Genomic DNA, 19018 nt, shown 5'->3' with positions numbered 1-19018 from the left:
GAGGGACTTTTGGAGAAAGTTGATAGGATTTGCTGACAGTTAGATATGAGAGTCAAGGTGAGGAAAAGAAAAACCGAGAATAATGCCCAGGTTTTGGGCTTAAACGACTGGTGGCAGGTTGTTATGGGGTAGGAAAGAAGTAAGAGGAAAGATTTTGGGAATTGGGAATTGAGATCCATTGTGTAGATGTTTTGACTTTGAGTTGCCGATTAAGACATCTGAAGGTGTCAAATGTCACATCAGTTGGATATAGAGATATGGATCAGAGAGGGAGAGACAGAGGCTGTGGATAGAGAGACAAATTTGCAACTCCTCTGAAGAACCCTGGCTTGTAGAATTTAGCAAAGGACCCTGGAGGTGCAAAGACCAGTTATATGAATGAAGTGTACACATGCCTTCTAATGATTTTTCTAAACCTTGATCCCTCTTCCTGAGGTACAAATGGTGAACACTGTGGTGGCTTTCCTTCTCCTTGCAAATATCAGAACCTTTTGCTGGGCATCCTACTGAAGGATTTGTTTAACCATTGCCCAACTTTTCTGTTCTGTAGATACAGGCTTTAAAAAAGAAGATTTGAAAATAAGGGATTAGCAGTCTCACTTTGGGCTAGTAGTGATACTACTTTAGTCAGCTACATTTTGGGTTATGTCATATTTGCTAGCTTTTAAGTTTAATAATTATTTGTATGCATTTCTCAAACTGAGACCCATAGTTTTGGGACTAGGAGTTCTCAAAATCTTTGAGTTTTTATCTTGATATAAAAATTATCATTATTGATAATCTGGATGATCACTTTATACCTGTCTTGACATTTCAGCACCTGTCTCTTTAACTAAATGATCTTCCAAGTATGTTTCACTTGTATTGCAAAATTTTTCAAGCTTGGGCTTCTGGAGTCTGTAAAATCTCCGTTTGACAATGATCTATTGTTTCTGTTAAAAATTTGTTTTAAACTTGCCTACTAATGAATTATGGGAGTAAACTTTTTACATTGGCTTGCCAATGTACTTAATTTTTGTATACTTTTATCAGTAGACACAAATACTGAGTTTTCTAGCATATGTTTTTCCTTATCTTGTTTAGAAGTGATACTTGTGATTAAGTATCTGATTAATTCCATTACTGTTACAGATTAGTAGGAAAATGGAGATTACCCGTATAGAAAGCAGATAATATATAGATATCTTACATTTAGATGTAGCTGGTAAACATTATATCCTTCTACCAAAAATCTAAGTTAAATAACTTAAATTTTGGACATGGACTTATTTTTACCAATATCCGAATATTTTTCTCTTTGTGTGGAGAAGATAAAATTAATTAAAATATTTCCTTTTGCTATTTATAAATATCATTTTAAACTGAGACTAATGTGGATTGGGACTTTTCTTTTTTAGTCATTAAAAAAGTGATAGCCATTGCACCTTTAACCAAACCTATTTTAGCAGTGTCCTAAAGTGTTCTTAAACGCATAATGAACATACACATTCTGCTGTTAGTCATAGAACTTTTCAGTATTTTCACGTAATCTCATTAGATTCTCATGAAACTGCATGATGTAGAAGGAGTAGGTACTAGAAACGAGCACCTAATGTTCACTGAGTGCTCACCAGGCATTATGCTCTGTTCAAGGAGGTTTATGTGCATTTCCATTGTTGTGGATATTCAGCCCTGTGAGATAGGTAACTGTTATTGCTCTCATTTTACAGATGAGAGAACTGAGTCATGAAGTGGTGGTGATGGGATCTTATACAAGTTTCCTAACATCTCTTTACCTTTCTCTGCCATATTCTTCTGTAAGTCCAACTCCTCCACTCAAGACCCCATCCCTTATTAGTTACTCAAGGACATTACTTTTGAAGTTCTCTGTTTTTCTTGCATTATCAGGTTTTTAATTTCTACTGGATTATTCCTATTGGCATACAGACATGTTATTTCTCTCTTAAAAATACATGCACGTACACACACACAAACAGTATAACACACAAAAAGCCAGACCCTCTCTTGATCCCACTTCCCTTCTAGTTATTGTCCTATTTTTTCCCTGTAATGCAAAAGTCTTTATTAGTTGTTTATATTTACTTTCTCTAACTGTATTCCTTTTCTTTTTTTGTGTATCTATTCCAATTAGGTTTTTATCCTGCCACTCCACCAAGATTGCTTTTATCAACATCACTAGTGATCTCCTTGTTGCAGGATATTGTGTGTGTGGGGGGGGGGGTACAGAGATAAATGGAATAATGTGACAGAAACATGTAATAACAGAAACCTGGAGATGTTCAAATATCCATTAATAAACTGTAATATTTCCGCATAGTGGGGCATTATGCATTTGTCAAAAAGAATGAGGGAAGATATCTTCATACTACTTAAGATTAATCTCCAGGGTATGGTAGTGAGAAAAGAAGGTACAAGAGAGTAAGTATCATGTACCATCTTTTATGTAAGAAGAGAAATGGGAGTATGTGTGTATTCAGATTTGTTATATTGTTAAAAAGAAATGATGGAAGGGTAATCCAAAATTATAAGGTGAGGGGACAGGGATAGAAACTAAACCTTTTTGAATGTACCTTATTCTATAGTTTTTACTTCATTGCTATTGTGTGTATAATTTTTTTAAAAAACAAAATTACTGAAAAAATCCCTAAATGGAAACACAAGAATTTAACAATGTCAGGATGGTGACATAGCTACAAAAAGAATTATTTCAAGTAACTTTAAAACACAGTATCTTGACTGTGTATTCCTAGTGGCATATGTCTTAAGGACAGAAAAATGACACAAGAATTCCGAAACTTCATTCAATATTGTTAGTAGCAATCTTATTATTAATTTGAGATTATATATTGTAAGACAAAACAAATAAGTACATTTGCTAATGGCATATGTTTGTTAATGTCATTAGCAAGCAAGATTTTCAGGGTGAGAGAAGAAACAAAATATGTAAAACCTATTTAACTTAAATGGGAAATGTCAGTATGAACTCAGGATTTAAATTTGTGTTTCTAAAAAAATACGTATTTTCTAGCTCTGCTCACTGAAGAATCCTAGAAGTAGTGACAGGTAACAATAAGCACTCCGAGCTCCCAGATTTTGGTCTTCAGATACCACTTCCCATTCAAAGGAATCAAGGCTCCTGGAGCAATGGCTGATCCAGGTGTGGGGCAGGGAATGTGGAAGATGAACCTGAGGCATTTTGTGTCTGAAAGCAAGGAAGTTATTAAAGAAGGCAGAGGTCAGTTAAAATGACACAGAAGCCAACTCGACGGAGTTCCTACTGGCCACAGACGGTGCAGTTTGAGGATCAAAAAATAAAATGATGGCAGTACACTGAAAAACATAAAATTCTACAAGCTCATTATGATACTTAAAAACAAAACCTAAAACTCATCGGCCCTTCTGGAGATTGCTTGGACAGTCACCCTGAAAACTGATAAAAGCAAAGAACTGTGCACCTTTGCTGCCTTCTTATACAGACTGTGTAACCAAGCAGTTGGTGAGGTAAAGTTCTTCTAGAAGAATCATAGCTAATAAACTATAGAATTAGAAAACAACAGTTTTCCACTCCTAATAAAATAATAGATCTAGGCAGTCGAATCTTAGCTAATTAATAAGGTTTTTGGGAACTTTATAAGGGATGGATCAGGCTGACAACATCTGAACTGCTGATCAATCTTAACATCACCAATAGTGATCATCCAGTCCACACGTGTTGATAATGATGGGATGCAGTAGGAAGTACATAGTCCTGTTATAAAGTACTTTTGTCAAACAAAAGGGAATGTGAATCTAATAAGCCCTCTAGATCTAACTGCGTTATTCAGGGACAGAGGAACATGCTGTTACAATCCAGGAGGATACAGTCAGCCAAAACAGACTGCGAGATTCTACAAGACAAACAACTTCGTTTCTTCAACAAATAAATAGCATGGGAAAAATTAAAAGAAAGTAGAAACTGTTAAAAGATTAAAAGAAACATGACAACCCAGTCTTACGTGTGGACCTTGTTTGGATTCTGATTCAGTCAAGTTATCTCTAAGAAACGTTTTTGAGCAAGTGGGAAAGTTGAGCAGTGCTAGATAATTATATAATAAGGAATCAATATTTGTTGACTATAGTAACATTGTGGTGTTGTGGGGCAAATGCACAGAGGAATCCAAGACCATTGTCAGTGTTGTAGTTTTATAGCTCTTTATTTTAGTGTTGTAGCTCTTTGTTCAGTGTTACAGTGCCTCTTTTTGCTGGCAAGCAAGGAGAGCACTGGGGAGCAGGAACTCCTAAGCCAGTGTCTCCCAGAACAAAGGAAAAGACCCCCTTATATAGCCTAAATTCCCACCCTTTTCCCTCACAGGTTCCTATTCAGGCCCTCTTATGTAAATGAGGGATGCTGTCTTACTAATTTGGATTGGCTGATTGTGGGACACAGTCTGTTGGTCACTTTAGGAGCCTAATTTGCCTCTGGCCCCTGGGGGAGGGTGTGAGACTTCTGTTATCTCGTAGAGGGTGGGCCCCAAGAAGCAGGCAGGGTAAATGGCAGGGGCCGGAGTCTGCAGTGGAGCATAGAGTTTCTAAAACAGTTTTTCAAGTGGAAAAGGGAAAGGCCCAACAATTAAAAATGCTTAGGGTTCCCTGCAACATTCCCCACTGGTTTTATGTACATGACTCAAATCCTAGACTCATCGTCAACATTTAATCTGGTGTAATGGGTTCTTAAAACCATAAGTTTTATCGATTGTACCCTTTTATTAATGTATCTTGTGAGGCCAGTGAGTATACAGGGGCCTATAGTAAAGAGTAATAGGATTATGAGTAGGGGACCTGTTAAAGCAGTGAGAGAGTTGTTAACCAGGGAGACCAAGAGAATACATCTTCATACCAATTGTGGTTTTTGTTTTTTATTTCTTCCTTTTTTTTTTTAACCTTTTTAACTAGGGAGAGGCTATCCTTTATTATTTCTGAATGATTTGTATAAAAGCAACAATTTTCTCCTAGAGCTATACATAGTCCACCTTGTTTTAGGAATGAAAGATCAAGGCTCCTCCTATTTTGTAGCGCTACCTCTGCTAGTGAATCTAAGGAAGTTTCTAATTGGCTAACAGATATATTTTCTTTTTTCCTAGGTCTAGATCAATTTGTTGACTTTAGGGCTTTAAAATTTTGGTTGCTTGTTATGAGAACTGTGGTGCTAATAGCTGCAGAGCCTGCAATGCCAAGACTTATAAACAGAGGAATTAAGACAGGAACTGCTCGTTTTTCGAGGGAGGTGTTGCCTTTCTGCTGCTCCTTCATGGTAATAAATTTGGGGGACAATATAAACAAGTACACAAAATTCAGTCCTATTAGGTATAAGGAAATATTGAATAGTTATGCATGGAGTCATCCTTGTCAAACAAGGAAACCAAGCATGAGAAGGGGTGACGAGGTAGTTAGAAGCTTGTGACCCGTGGGTTGTACTATTAGTGGTTACTGCATATGTACATGCGGTCTTATAGGGGGATTTTTTAGCATCATAATGACTAGTTTTTATATAAAGTCCTTGGTTTTGTACACCACCAAGTGTAAGTTTGGGCTTTCATCCCCATGGGCAGAGTCTGTCTTCGGTGATTGCAGTCAGATTCAGAAACCTAACAGTTTGGTTCGCCGGCCTAGCCTTACTGTTTCATTCCCCCCTGAGAGATTTTATCCTCCTTATTCTTAAGGTGAAGGGGGCTGGAGGTCTCTTTCTTTTGAAACTGCTTTCTGCTGGCCATGGGCCTAGTCCCTGCTTACATTTTGGAGGTATAAAATCTCTCATTGGCTGATCTAGTGATGTATAGGGACTTAGTTCCTCTTAGGAGAGGTTGGGTTGGAATCCTTGGATCATCACCGTCTTGACATGGAACTGTAGCCTAGAAGATACAAGCTTTACAAACAGATTAAAACACAGGGCTCGAATCGAATAACAGGTGTGTTAGCGTTTCCTTCTGAAAAATAATTTTTTTTCAAGTTTCCCAAATTTACCAAAGGTATCTATGACAAGACTAATTTATTTGCAAAATAAGTTTAGTTTTTGACCAGATTATTTGCATAAAGTGCAGCAAGAGTAACGGCTTATCATATAAGCTCTTTTTGAGTTGGCTTTGCTGGGACATTTATAAGGAATCTCAGATTAGACCTTCAAAAGCCTTGTGGGTCTTAGGAAGCCAAGCCAAGGATTTGACTTACTCTCTGATTACCTGTGTGAGTTGGGTGAATTCCTCTCTTCTGGAGGTCCCCAAAATATCAAGGTTCTGGCCTGTCAGAAAGTTACATTCTTTACTTACCAGAAGGCCAGGTACCTTGTAATCACGTAGACAAGGTATCAAGGCTAGTCTCTCCAAGGGGCTTTTTATTGGCTCCATAAAAGGGTCAATGTTAATTCCTTAAGACAGTCTGGTCAGGTCTGAAAGTATGATTCCAGTCAAAGCCTTGGTAAAATAACCAGTGTTTTCATTTGTGTCCTGTTACAAGAAGAACAGATTCTTATTGAACTTATGCAAGTAACTGTTTTGTCATAAAATAACTTGTGAATAGTTTTAAAATCTTGGAGGGATCAAGTAGAGAGAAAGGTAAATGTTTTAATTTTTGTTTGTAAACATATACTTTAGCAAACTGTTATACCTTAAAAGATTTTCTTAAATCTGGAAAACAAAACATTAAGAGAACCAGCAGTGTTTTAAAATAAAGAAATTGTAAAAACCTATAACTTTTTATCAGTTAATTCAGTTTTATGTAATTAACCTCCTCCCCCCCCCCCTTTTTTTTTTTTGCCTTGGTTAACAATTTTATAAACCCATTAGTTTTTCGGAAATTCAGTCTAATGGTATGAACTTAAAGTTATTAGGAACCTGTACTTGACAGTTTCTCCATGAATTTTTCTGAAGACATGATACTTTGTATAATTGAATTAAGATTATGACTGATAGCATTTATATTAAGACACAGATTTCAAGGAACCTTACACAATTTTCGAACAATATTAATGTAGCTATATAATGTATCTATAAAAAAGAGGTTAAACTTTGTTTTTTGTTTTGACAATGTTTCCCACTTAATTCAGTTTATTAGACAAGTTCAGTTAGTTTTGATATCTTTTTTGTATAGCTAGTTTAAGTCGAAAAAGACTTAATTTTAGAATTTTGTTTTGGGAAGTTTGTTAACCAAAGGTTTGAAACATTCAATTAGATAGGATCACAAATTATTATAAAAATAAAACCAAAGTGACAAAGTATTACAAACGCAGAGAGCACAAGAAATTAAAATGATAAAACATGAAATAAGTTTCCCAGGCCAGTTACCTAAAAGATAAAGAGACTTTGTACAATTTTCTATTAAGAGCAGTTAAGTGCTTTAAGGAAATCTGGTTGTTCCAATGCAGGAGAGCAAACTCTAACCCTGCATCAAAATACTTTTCACATTAATGTTTAATTTTTAGAAAAACTTATACATAATTTGCTTTTAATTTTAGCCAATTTTAAAAGTTTCTTTTATAAATTTAACCTGTACAACCCATTATTATGACTTACTCACACTTTCTGTTTTTGTCCTATATTTTTTACTTTTTAAACAGCCAGCCATTTTACTCTAGGACAAAAATACACTGTACAAGATGCTTTCTTACATATTTTTTTCTTATTAGCCTTCTTAACCATAACTACATCTTTATATTCATAGCTTTTTTATAACACTTTTGTTTTTACATACTTTTAAAAAAAACATTTTGTTAAAAAAAATTTTTATACCTAGCAGTTTGAATTATGTGTATTGACTATAATTGACTTATTAGCTCCAATTTTCCAGTAACAAACCTATGAAGCAAGCAATTTTGAATTGTTTTATATTAATATTTGTAGATAAAAAAACTATTTCTAACTTCTGAAGAGGCATGTTTTTAATTTTAACAGATTCAAATATATTTGGGGTTTTTTTTGTATTGTATAAAAACAAAACATTAAAATATAAACATAAACTTATATAATAACTAATGTTTTAGTATTTTATTAATATAACACTTTAAGATTTCAAATTACTGAGAATTTTGAAATTATGATTTTATTTATAAGCATTTAATCTATTTACATTTGTCTAATATTTTTCTTTCATCAAGCTACACCTTTATTAATTAACATAGGTTTTGTTTACAATGTTAATGAGACAGATAAGATAGAAAACTTACTAGTTTAAAAAGGACAGTTGACTTTAAATTGCATTTCTAAAAAATGCCAAAGCTTATCTCTTTTAGAGAAAGCAAGGTAACAAATTTACATTGCAAAGCAAAGTATGCGGGACTTTTCAAGGAGACAAATTTACATTGCAAGGCAAAGTATGCAAGCCTTTTCAAAGAAATGCAGAGAAAGTTTTCTTCTTAAAAAAATGACATAGAACTCTACTATAGAATTTTGTGAAGAAATACATAGATGAGCCTACAAGAAAATTTAGAAGTCTGTCCAAAATAACCAGCTGGATGCCAGAAAATTTGAGACTTTCTAGTTAAACATATTGCTTTAGTTTATTCAATTTAAAGTTCTTCCAGTTACCTAAAATATACCCAAGGAGGGATTTAAACCATTGAGGAAAAAACCTATTTACAACTTTATAAATCGTTTCTTCTCTAGCCAGATCAAATAGAGCAAATCTTCCCAAATATTTTGCTGTAATTTAGCTGGGCATTTGATTCGTTGGACCTTGGCATTGCCTTTTCCCAGTGATCTTAAGGCTAAAAGGCACAATTTGGATCTTGTGACCCCTAAGTAGTAGCTTGAAAGCAGGCAGAAATAGTTGCCACATATAGAGACAAAACACTCATGCATATGCACACACATACATCCCAACGAGACATCTCAACCAAATTAGTTGGTCTAAGTTGTAACTTGTCATACTCCACACCTATGGTACCAATCAACGGCATGGAATAGAGGGGCATCTGTGGCGTACACGCCAATAGGATTGGAAGGTTTATTCAGATTGCCGGTACTCAACTAAATGTCTAACCAAGCAAACAAAGAGAATAGAGGAGCAGTGGGGTCCAGCTCAGCTTAGTCCCAATCGTCAGGGCCAACTTATTCCATAAACAGTAACTGATAAAAACAGTTCTCCGCACTGTTTTCAGCATAAAGAAGAAAAGTACCGACTAGATTTAAGTCAGAAAAACAAAGCATAGCCAGGAGCCCTCCAGGATGCACTTATACAGAAGTGGATACAATCCAACCAAATAGAAGAGGGCTCAGAAAATCAGAGAAAGATAAAGAAAATAAAGCATTGCCTTGTCAGAATTTAGGCCAGGGACTCCAGGAGAGATCTACCAGCAGCAGAGACAGGGGAGCAAAATAGTCCCAGTGGCCACTTGCCTCTTGCAGCTGGAGTCCTCGTGCCCAGAACTTTCCAATTTTTGCCAGTGATTAAATTAGGCTCTCAGATTCCAAAGTCATAGAAATGGATAACTAGAGCAATAGAAGTCAGACACAGGATGGCGTATACTTATCATGCCTCACTATTACATTACATATGACCACAGTTAAAGACATACAAAGATACAAAACATATATGCACACCCAGCAACACACAAAAGTCAAAGACAAGTGGCCACAACAAATTTTCAAACAATTCCAAACCAAAGGACCTGATAACGTCTCGTGGGAGTCCTGGACTTGGGAAGTAGTGCTGCATCCAGCCTTCCACAGAGTCCCTAAATCAGAGCTCTGATACTCAAATGCAGAACAAGTTATTGCGATCTCAAACCAAATCTTACCTCCAGAGGTTTACTGAAATGAACTACTGAACAAAGACTCTGGTGCCAATTGAAGCCAATTGGAGCTCCCAGGCAGGAACCAAAGGACCCTGGGGCCGAGGAACATCTTCTTGGTGGATTCCCCTAGAGTCTGCAGTGAGATCAGCCCTGGGGCTGAGGAACATCTTGGTGGATTCCCCTATAGTTGCCCTCCGGAGCTGTGGGTTTTGGTTCCCCTGAGTGAAGAGATCCCGGACGATCCCCCAAATGTTGTGGTGCACAGAGGAATCTAAGACCCGTGTCAGTGTTGTAGTTTTATAGCTCTTTATTCCAGTGTTGCAGCTCTTTGTTCAGTGTTACAGCACCTCTTTTTGCTGGCAAGCAAGGAGAGCACTGGGGAGCAGGAACTCCTAAGCCAGTGTCTCCCAGAACAAAGGAAAAGACCCCCTTATATAGCCTAAATTCCTGCCCTTTTCCCTCACAGGTTCCTATTCAGGCCCTCTTATGTAAATGAAGGAGACTGTCCTGCTAATTTGGATTGGCTAATTGTGGGACACAGTCCATTGGTCACTTTAGGAGCCTAATTTGCCTCTGGGGAATGGTGTGAGACTGCTATTATCTCATAGAAGGTGGGCCCAAGAAGCAGGCAGGGTTAATGGCAGGGGCCAGAGTCTCCAGTGGAGCATAGTTTCTAAAACAGTTTCTCAAGTGGAAAAGGGAAAGGCTCAACAATTAAAAATGCTTAGGGTTCCCTGCAACAGAGGTTTTTAAAAACACCTACAGATACGTACTTAAGTTTTTATAGGTAAAAGAAATGATGTGTGGTATTTGCTTTAAAATGCTCTGTTCCAAAAAAAAAAAACCCAAAATGGGGGATAGATGAAACAAGAATAGCAGAATGTTGGTAATAGTTGAAGCTGGTACTTGGGAGCTCTTAAAGATGGTGCCTGGGGGTTCATTTTATTCCCTCCACTTGGAGTATGTTTGAAAATTTTTATAGTAAAGTAAAAAAAAAAAAAAAAAATTAAGAGACCAATGTCCTTTATGCAGAGTGATGAGAAGTCATAGAAGTAACTATTAATTAAATGTTTAGTCTGGTGAAAAAGTGATAGTTTATGATGGCTGTAATACTTAATAAAGATACTTCTTTAGGTTCAGTTGAAGTAATAAGTGCATTATAGAAATTTATGAAGCATTAGATAATTCATGTGGCCAAGGGTTAAATCTTTCATTATCTATATAGCATTTAACTTATATTTATATAATTTACCATTCAGTGCCGGTAAGGATATAGGAAAAAACAAATTCAGTTTCTCCTACTCTACTCTCATAACACTCAATGCAGAATATATCTGTGACCTCTGTTCACCAAAATGTATAGGGATTTCTCCCCACCAACAAGTGAGCAATTCTGCAGATGATTCACCAATAGATACCAGCTGGTTGTCCTCTAATTCAATTCTATTCTGACACTACCTGGAAATAGCATCAGATCTCACAGTTTGAGAGCTCAGTCCGACGAGACTGCCCCCCACTTTCAGTGCCAATCACAAGCTCCAGGTTGTTTTACCTGTGTTTCTGACCAACCAGTTGTAAATCAGCATTCCCATGACTTCTCCTTGGGTTTGATTAATTTGCTAGAGCAGCTCACAGAACTAAGGGAAACACTTCACTAACATTTACCCATTTATTATAAAGGATATTACAAAGGATACAGATGAATAGCTAGACAGAAGACAAAAAAATAGGGTGAAGTGTGGGAGAAGGGGCTCAGAGCTTCCATGTCCTGCCATTCTCCAGGAACGTCCATGTGTTGTGCTATCCAGAAGCTGTCATAACTCAGTCCTTTTGGGTTTTTATGGAAGCTTCATTACATAGGCATGATTGATTAAATCATTGGTTATTTGTTATCAAGTTGACCTTTGCCCCTCTCCCTCACAGGAGGTTGTGGAGTGCAACTGAAAGTTCCAACCCTCTAACCACAAGGTTGGTTCCCCTGGCAACCAGTCCCCATTCTGAGGCTACCCAGAGGCCTTGAGCCTTCTTCAGTCATCTCATTAGCATACAAAAGACTCTTATCACTCTGGAAGTTACAAAGATTTTAAGAGCTGTTTAGCAGGAAACATTATGAAGACCAAAATATATATTTCACAATGTCATAGTGCTCCACTCAATATTTATATGTGTTGATTGAATTTCCAAGATGTGTGATATATATTTTTAAAAACCTGTGTTATATTTGGTTGTTTATATATAGGAATTTGCAAATGTGCATATTCAGAATGGCACACTCAAAAATGCTTCTAGATTATGCCTAACAGTTAAGTATCTTGGAAAGATAACTGTACCTTTCCCTTGGTCTTTAGTGCATAAGGATGCTTGAACCACAGATCTTACTCAGTATCACAATTTCTATTATGGTATTTTAAATATAAGACTCTTTTGTAGTAGCTGTGTTGAATATATAGACTGCTAAAAATTGTTATATTTGTGGCTTGGATTTGGCATATTTAACAATTGTTGATATAACTATTATTCAATTGTTTTAATAGAATACAAGGAACATTGCCTGTTTATCAATTATGAAATAGGCATTATGGGGACTATACACAAATGCTTTAATTTTAAATAATGCTTGCAATGTGAACACTTAGCAGATTTATTGTAAGTACAAAATATGGCAGAGATAACCAGAACACATTTCATATTCTAGGTTGCATATAGAGATGGCAACTGAGTCTCCATACACTTTTTTTTATTTTTCTTTAGTCTTGAGTTGTTGAAAAATATATAAAGGTATTTGTGAGAGTGAGAGTGGCAAGAATAATAAAAACTAGAATATTAGCTAAAGTTGTAATTAATCCAAATTGCTCTTGAATTAAAACCAGTAAATTGATCTGCGTGATGTTAATAAGGAAGAAAATAAACCTTACATATACATTTAGATTGAAAATACCGATGAAACACTACAAAATAACTCTGGTGACCTTGAAATTTACATCCTACTGTTGACTGTTAATAGAAGGTCAACCATTTTTCTCATTTATATAGTCTTGAAAGTTTTTAATGACAGCCATAAATGCATTGCATTACGGCTGAAAAGACAAACTTCTAATTTACCTTTTTTTCTTAAGTTTTTTTAATGTGGTAATTATCTGTATTTTATTATAGTTACAGTAGGTATGCTGCCATTCAAATGTCTTAAGTGGAACTTGGAAAAACAAAAATTCTTAAATTATGTCAGCTTTCTGCTTTTTTGTGCCAAAAGGGAGTTTTATTTCACCCATATTTAAGCGTGTTATTTCTGTCCTTCAATTTGTATAATTAGAAAAGTTGAATTCTTTTCTTTGTCCCATTTCTTAGTTGACGAAGGATCAGAGGTTGGTGTATTCGGGCAGACTGCTTCCCGATCATCTGCAGCTGAAAGACATTCTCAGAAAAGTAAGCTTTCCTGCGCTATTTGATACCAGCTACATCCAGAGTGTGAGAGGAGATAATATTCTGAGGTTTTATCCAACTAGTTCAGTTTTTAGATACTTAAAATTAATCCCTTTGGGTACATTAACAGGTAAAGGTAAATTAGGAAGTAAAGAACATGATAGATTCTGATTAGTTGAGGTAACAGTTTTATATATGCATCTGATAGCTAAACCCGAAGTAGATTATATGTTTGTGTTCAGGTATTTGGTATCTTTTGTAAGAAAACACTTCGGTTTAGTAGTGCAGGAGTAGAATATTCAGTAGTGGTGAAGGATTTTCATTGGTAACAGTCTTTACTCTTAATTCCCCTTTTAACCAAATTGTATGACATCCTAATATAGGTTACTTGGGTTGGGAGTTTAATTTCAGGGCAGGAAATAGAATGAAGCCCAACTTGGTCCACCAGTTAGCAAACCGTGAATGCTGGTACTCAGAGCTAAAATATATTTCCACACAGTTTTTTGACAGTCAGCTTGAAAATAATGCCAGTTATTTTAATGACAGCTTTTAGCTCATGTTCATTTGCGGAATTTATTTTTCTAGAGCTTTTTAGCATTTGAAATGCTGGTTTTTGTTTGTGATTGTGAATATAGCACAGGAGGTCCTGGAACCAATATCATGAGGATACTAAGGGATGAGTGTATGTTTATGATCACCTGTGGAAAACTTTAAAAAAAAAATCTTATACCAGTATATTCCTTCTGCTTAGATAGTTGACATCTTAGCTTTGCCAGTGTGACTTCTTGTCATTTCATTTTAATTATGTACTTTTAAATTGCTAAAGTGGTATGATACCCACCCCCTCAATAATAACGGAATTTGCAGCAGACTTTTTTCTTTTTTTTTGCAATAGACTATTTTTTAGAGAGGTTTTAGGTTCATAGCAAAATTGAGTGGAAGGCACAGAGATTTCTAATACTTTCCCTGCTCCCCCATGCACAGTCTGTCCCACCATCAACATCTCGCACCAGAGTGGTAGATTTGTTACAGTCAGTGCATCTACATCGACACATTATCACCCAAAGTCTATCTTTTACGTTAGAGTTCACTGTTGGTGTTGTACATTCTGTGGGTTTGGACAAATGTATAATGACATGCCTCCATCATTATAGTATGATACAGAATAGCCCTAAAAACCTCTGTGTTCTGCCTTCTCATTTTTCGCCCATTTTTATGCTTAAAAACCTTTCTGCTATCTGCTTTTTGAAATATGGATGTATTTATTATTTTAATCCATGGATAGCTTGAATCTGCACATGAATAAGTTTTTAAAAAGGCTTTTGCTGGCAAGTTGTCTCGGACCAGATGATTTAAAAACTGCTTCAGTCAAGAATTCTTGTGCCCCTTATATGAAACATTTTGAATAGTATATTTACATTTTGAATAGATCTTTGAACTGTTTTTATTAAAGTCAATGTATTCCTTTAGTTTTTCAGTTAAATGCTGCCACTAGGTTTACCTGTTTAGTTGTAAAATGTTTTAGAGAAACATTCCCCAAAGGTGAATGAATTCTGTGAATTAATTGTGATTAAAATGACCTTTTGAAATTAGGTTTCTAGGTAAACATCTTATACTTGGATACTTTTTAATATTTTGTATTCAGAAACTAAGGGGACATTGTAAATCGGGAGCGCCTTCAACCTACCTTGGTAGGCACGTCTTATTTCATATTGTCTCTGTGATGCCTTTCCTTAGCTTTCTAAGCCCTACTGACTTTTGTAGTTTGTGCTTCTCAGTTTCATGCAAGAGACTGTTGATACATTTCTCTAATGCACTAGTCTGATCTCTTAATATCATGAGCCTCTTTAAGGAAGGGAATGATTCTTATCCTTTCTTGTGTTCACCCCAGAAAGGGTAAGCGCCTTCACCTCAGAATTAAGCACAATTCTAGGTTCACGGTAGGCAGTGGAGAAATTCGTCGTTTCTGTAGCTATGTTTCCCTTTCTCACCACTGGGGATCTTTCTTTTCTTCCTTCCCCCTTTTCTTTATTTTTATGTTTCTTTTTTCTTTTTAAATTGCTGATTCCTCCTTCGTTCTTCTCTGTTCTCCTTTATTTTCTCTTTCCTTTCTCCATCTTCTTTTCTAGTTTTCTATCTAAGTATAAGTATACTCATGATCTCACTTAGCTAAAATGCCAACCTTAATCATTATTTAGAATATTTTCCTTCAGTCATAGTTGTAGGTTTGTGGAAACTCATGGAATATTTACAGAATATAGTTAGAATATATGCTTTATATCTGTGTATAAATGTTATAGATAAAAAGTTTTTGACTTTAAAAAAACATTGTAACATGTATATCCCTTGCTAAAGTTAAGGCAAATGAGATTATGAGGAAGTTATCTGAGTTTCTTTCATAGTTACTAAGTCTCACAAATTTCCATTATTCAAAATGTGTGGGCCTGAGCTTCAAGGTGACTCTTACAGTTCTGATATTAAGGTGCTGGATGTTTTTATATTGAAATAATTGATTGTGTTGATATAACTTTACAGCATTGTTTGCTTCAAGACTGCTTGGTATGCAAAGTAATAACTTTTTAATATAGCAATTAGTATTTATACCATTTTCCAAGCGTAGAAAAAATGTTGAATTCAAAAGGGCCCTAAATACTAAAGTGGCAAACTTACCTTCAAGTGATAATAGTTTATTAGTAATAAAAATGACTGGTCTAAAAAGGAACTTAAGTTTTGAGTTAAGTATTTCAGCTTAGCTACTGACTTTTTCAACTGTACGTTTTCCAGTACTACTTTTTAAATGTAATCTTCTTTAATTTTAGCAAGATGAGTATCATATGGTTCATCTAGTATGTACTTCTCGGACTCCTCCCAGTTCTCCAAAATCCAACACCGATAGAGAAAGTCGTGAAGCATTGGCATCCAGCAGCAATTCTGTGAGTTGTTTTGGGAGGAGTAAATGTTGAAGCTTTCTGGTTATCCTTTTTTGCCTCTAAAAACTAAGTGAAAAACAGAAAAATTGGAGCTTGCGGGTTTTGAGATTGTGTTTTAAACAGCTAGAGTTAGGCATTTAAAATTTGTTTTTAGAGATCTAATATATAGTTACCCTTGAAGCCTGTTCACCATGAGTTATAATTTGCTGTATGGAAGGTCAGTAATAGATCCAGTCTTCAGGAGTTTGGTTACTAGAATATTCAGAAAACAGAATTATGATATGATTATGTAACATAAACTCTCAGGCCAGTGAAGTTCAGAAATATTCAAGGTATTTAATACAGTATATTTTATTCAAGGTAGATTAAATTGCTTAAATTTTAAGTATTCTAAATCTCCTTTAAGTAGATTACTTGGTCAAGGATTTTGGTTTTTTAAACTGATTGGATTTGGGCATACATTCCAACTGCAAGGCGAAGAATTAATTAATATACTCCTCTCTTTCAGACTTGGGTATTCAGCTCTCCCTCCTTATTTTTCCATCTGCTTAAAATTGTTTTGGAAATTTTTTGTAATAGTTGAACTTCTCAAGTTAGACATTCTCTACAAATTTTAAAAACATTATCCCTGATCCTTTTACACTAAATTATTTTTGATTTCTCATGAAAGCTTTATGTGACACCTTTGGGGGTGAGAGGATTGGGATGAGAAGCTTGTTTCAAATTTCTTGGGTAGGCAGGGAACTTTTATAATGCAAAGTATTCTTTCCTTCTTGTCAAGAATCCAGCCAATGCTTTAAAGAGGGGTTGAGTGGCAGGGGTGGTAAATAGTTGAAAGATCTTCTAATAGATACTAAGTAACTGCTTCTTTTAAGAAACTAGATCCTACAGTTGCTGTATTTAATTGGTATAGCCTCAATGGTAAGTATTTTCTAATACCTTAGAATTTAGTTTACGTTAAACTGAAATATGCTTTGTCAAAACACACAAGGACTTTTCTATGTTTCCTGCCTTGGCATGAGAAGGAACAAACATTGGCATTGGCCCACAGTTGCATTGCTACAGTTTTTGTTGGGAAAGAACCCTCTGACTTAATAGACTTGTCTAGTGGTTCATCAGCCAAAATTTCATGTTATTAGTACTTATAGTCATGTGCCACATAACGACATTTCGGTCAATGATGGATCACATATACAACAGTGTTTCCATAAGATTATTATGGAGCTGAAAAGTTTCTGTCACCTAATGACATCAGAACCATTGTAATGTAGCATCAATTATTTTATTTTTTTAAAAATATAGTGTAGCCTAAGTATACAGTGTTTATAAGGTCTACAGTAATGCACAGTAATGTCCTAGGCCTTCACATTCACTCACCACTCACTCACTGACTCACCCAGAGCAGCTTCTAGTCCTGCAAGCTCCATTCATGGTAAGTGCCCTATACAGGTGTACCATTTTTTCTTTTTATACTCTATTTTTCCTGTACCTTTCCTGTGTTTAGATATATTTAGGTACATAAATACTTACCATTGCGTTACAATTGCCTACAGTATTCAGTACTAACATGCTGTACAGGTTTATAGCCTAGGAGCAATAGGCTATACCATATAGCTTAGGTGTGTAATAGGCTATACCATCTCGGTTTGCATAAGCACACTCTATGATGTTTGCAGAATAACAAAATCACCTAATGATGCGTTTCTCAGGATGTATCCATTGTTAAGTGATGCATGGCCTCATTTATTTTTTCATAGCGTGTTACGAAAATCTGAAAAGTATCAAAGGAAAGTTAAATTGAATTTCCCTTAATTTTTCATGGCTCAGAAATTTCAGGGAGATTTGAAAATGTCTTAAAAGTCTAATCATGAAAGAATTACCTAATAAGGTCAAAAAATCATTATTTCTAGAGCAATTAGGCTGTACTGCCAAATGGCTAGTCTTTTCTTCTATTAATTGTGTTAATGAACACCATATTATGATGGCCCATTTAATGAGAAATTTTGCCAAAGAAGAAGCCTTTCCCAGTTTATGTCCCTAAGAATCATATTCGTTAGTAGGATATTTGGTGTCTTTTTTTTTTTTTTGCCGGTTGGTTGGTTTGGGGATCCAAACCCTTGACCATGGTGTTATCAACACCATGCTCTAACCAACTAAGCCAACCAGCCAGCTTTGGTATCTATTTTGTGTGAAGTAGCATCTTAAAGAAAGCATTTGGTAGTTTTGCAACAGACCTGTGTGCTTGGGACAGTTCACATGGCTGGATTAGACATGTAAAAAGACATCCTGTCAATAGGAAGCAGTGCAGATAAAATACAATTTTAACAAACTTGGAAGGATGTTAAAATAATAGCATACCCAGCTTTTTAAAGTGAGAGAACTATAACTTATATAAAATGTAATTGTGTTTTAAATTTGTATAAAACACTTGAGAAACTATTTTCAAACAGCAACAAATTGGGGTGGTTTTCAAGGAGTTATTCATATATTTTTTAAGGTTATTGAATACATGAGTTACTGACATCATTTAAACATGAGAATTTAAAAATCCTGATTGGTATCTTTTTTTTATTTCGTAGATAAACAGTATTTATTTGTGGCATCTATAAACTAGTAGAATTTTAGGACTAAAGAATCTTGAAAATCTAGCTTCACCTTATTTTCTGTAAGAAAGCGGACACTCAGAGGTTAAGTGAAACTTTAAGGTTATATTCCTCGTTAATGTCAGAGATAACATTATTCTAGATCTTTTAATTCCCAGCATATTCCTCATCATTTTAAACCAGTGTGTCACCAATAGTGTATCTGGCACATAGTAACTGTTTAAATGACTCAGTAACGAGCAGCATTTATTGAGTACTTTCTATGTATTAGGCATTGTGAGAGGAGCTTTACATGCATTAAT

At 35.4% G+C, this 19018-nt stretch overlaps 1 protein-coding gene across 5 annotated transcripts in view; it reads left to right on the top strand.

Annotated features, from left to right (window-relative positions):
* The window catches only part of HERPUD2 (HERPUD family member 2), a 48028-nt gene that overhangs the window by 10601 nt on the left and 18409 nt on the right, over positions 1-19018 (top strand). For 3 of the 5 annotated variants that reach the window (XM_063114230.1, XM_063114227.1, XM_063114226.1), the window contains 2 exons: positions 13109-13186; positions 16003-16116. The exons of 1 other annotated variant lie outside the window; for it this stretch is intronic. In XM_063114230.1, coding sequence (XP_062970300.1) covers positions 16018-16116 — 99 coding nt within the window. In that variant the 5' untranslated portion in view covers positions 13109-13186; positions 16003-16017. The remainder of the gene's footprint in view (positions 1-13108; positions 13187-16002; positions 16117-19018) is intronic. One more of the 5 variants, XM_063114228.1, reaches the window with a different exon arrangement.

The sequence above is a fragment of the Cynocephalus volans genome, chromosome 11, assembly GCF_027409185.1.
Source record: "Cynocephalus volans isolate mCynVol1 chromosome 11, mCynVol1.pri, whole genome shotgun sequence".
Lineage (NCBI taxonomy): Eukaryota > Metazoa > Chordata > Mammalia > Dermoptera > Cynocephalidae > Cynocephalus > Cynocephalus volans.
The sequence above is the reverse complement of the archived record's forward strand: the minus strand, read 5'-3'. Positions and strand labels throughout refer to the sequence as shown.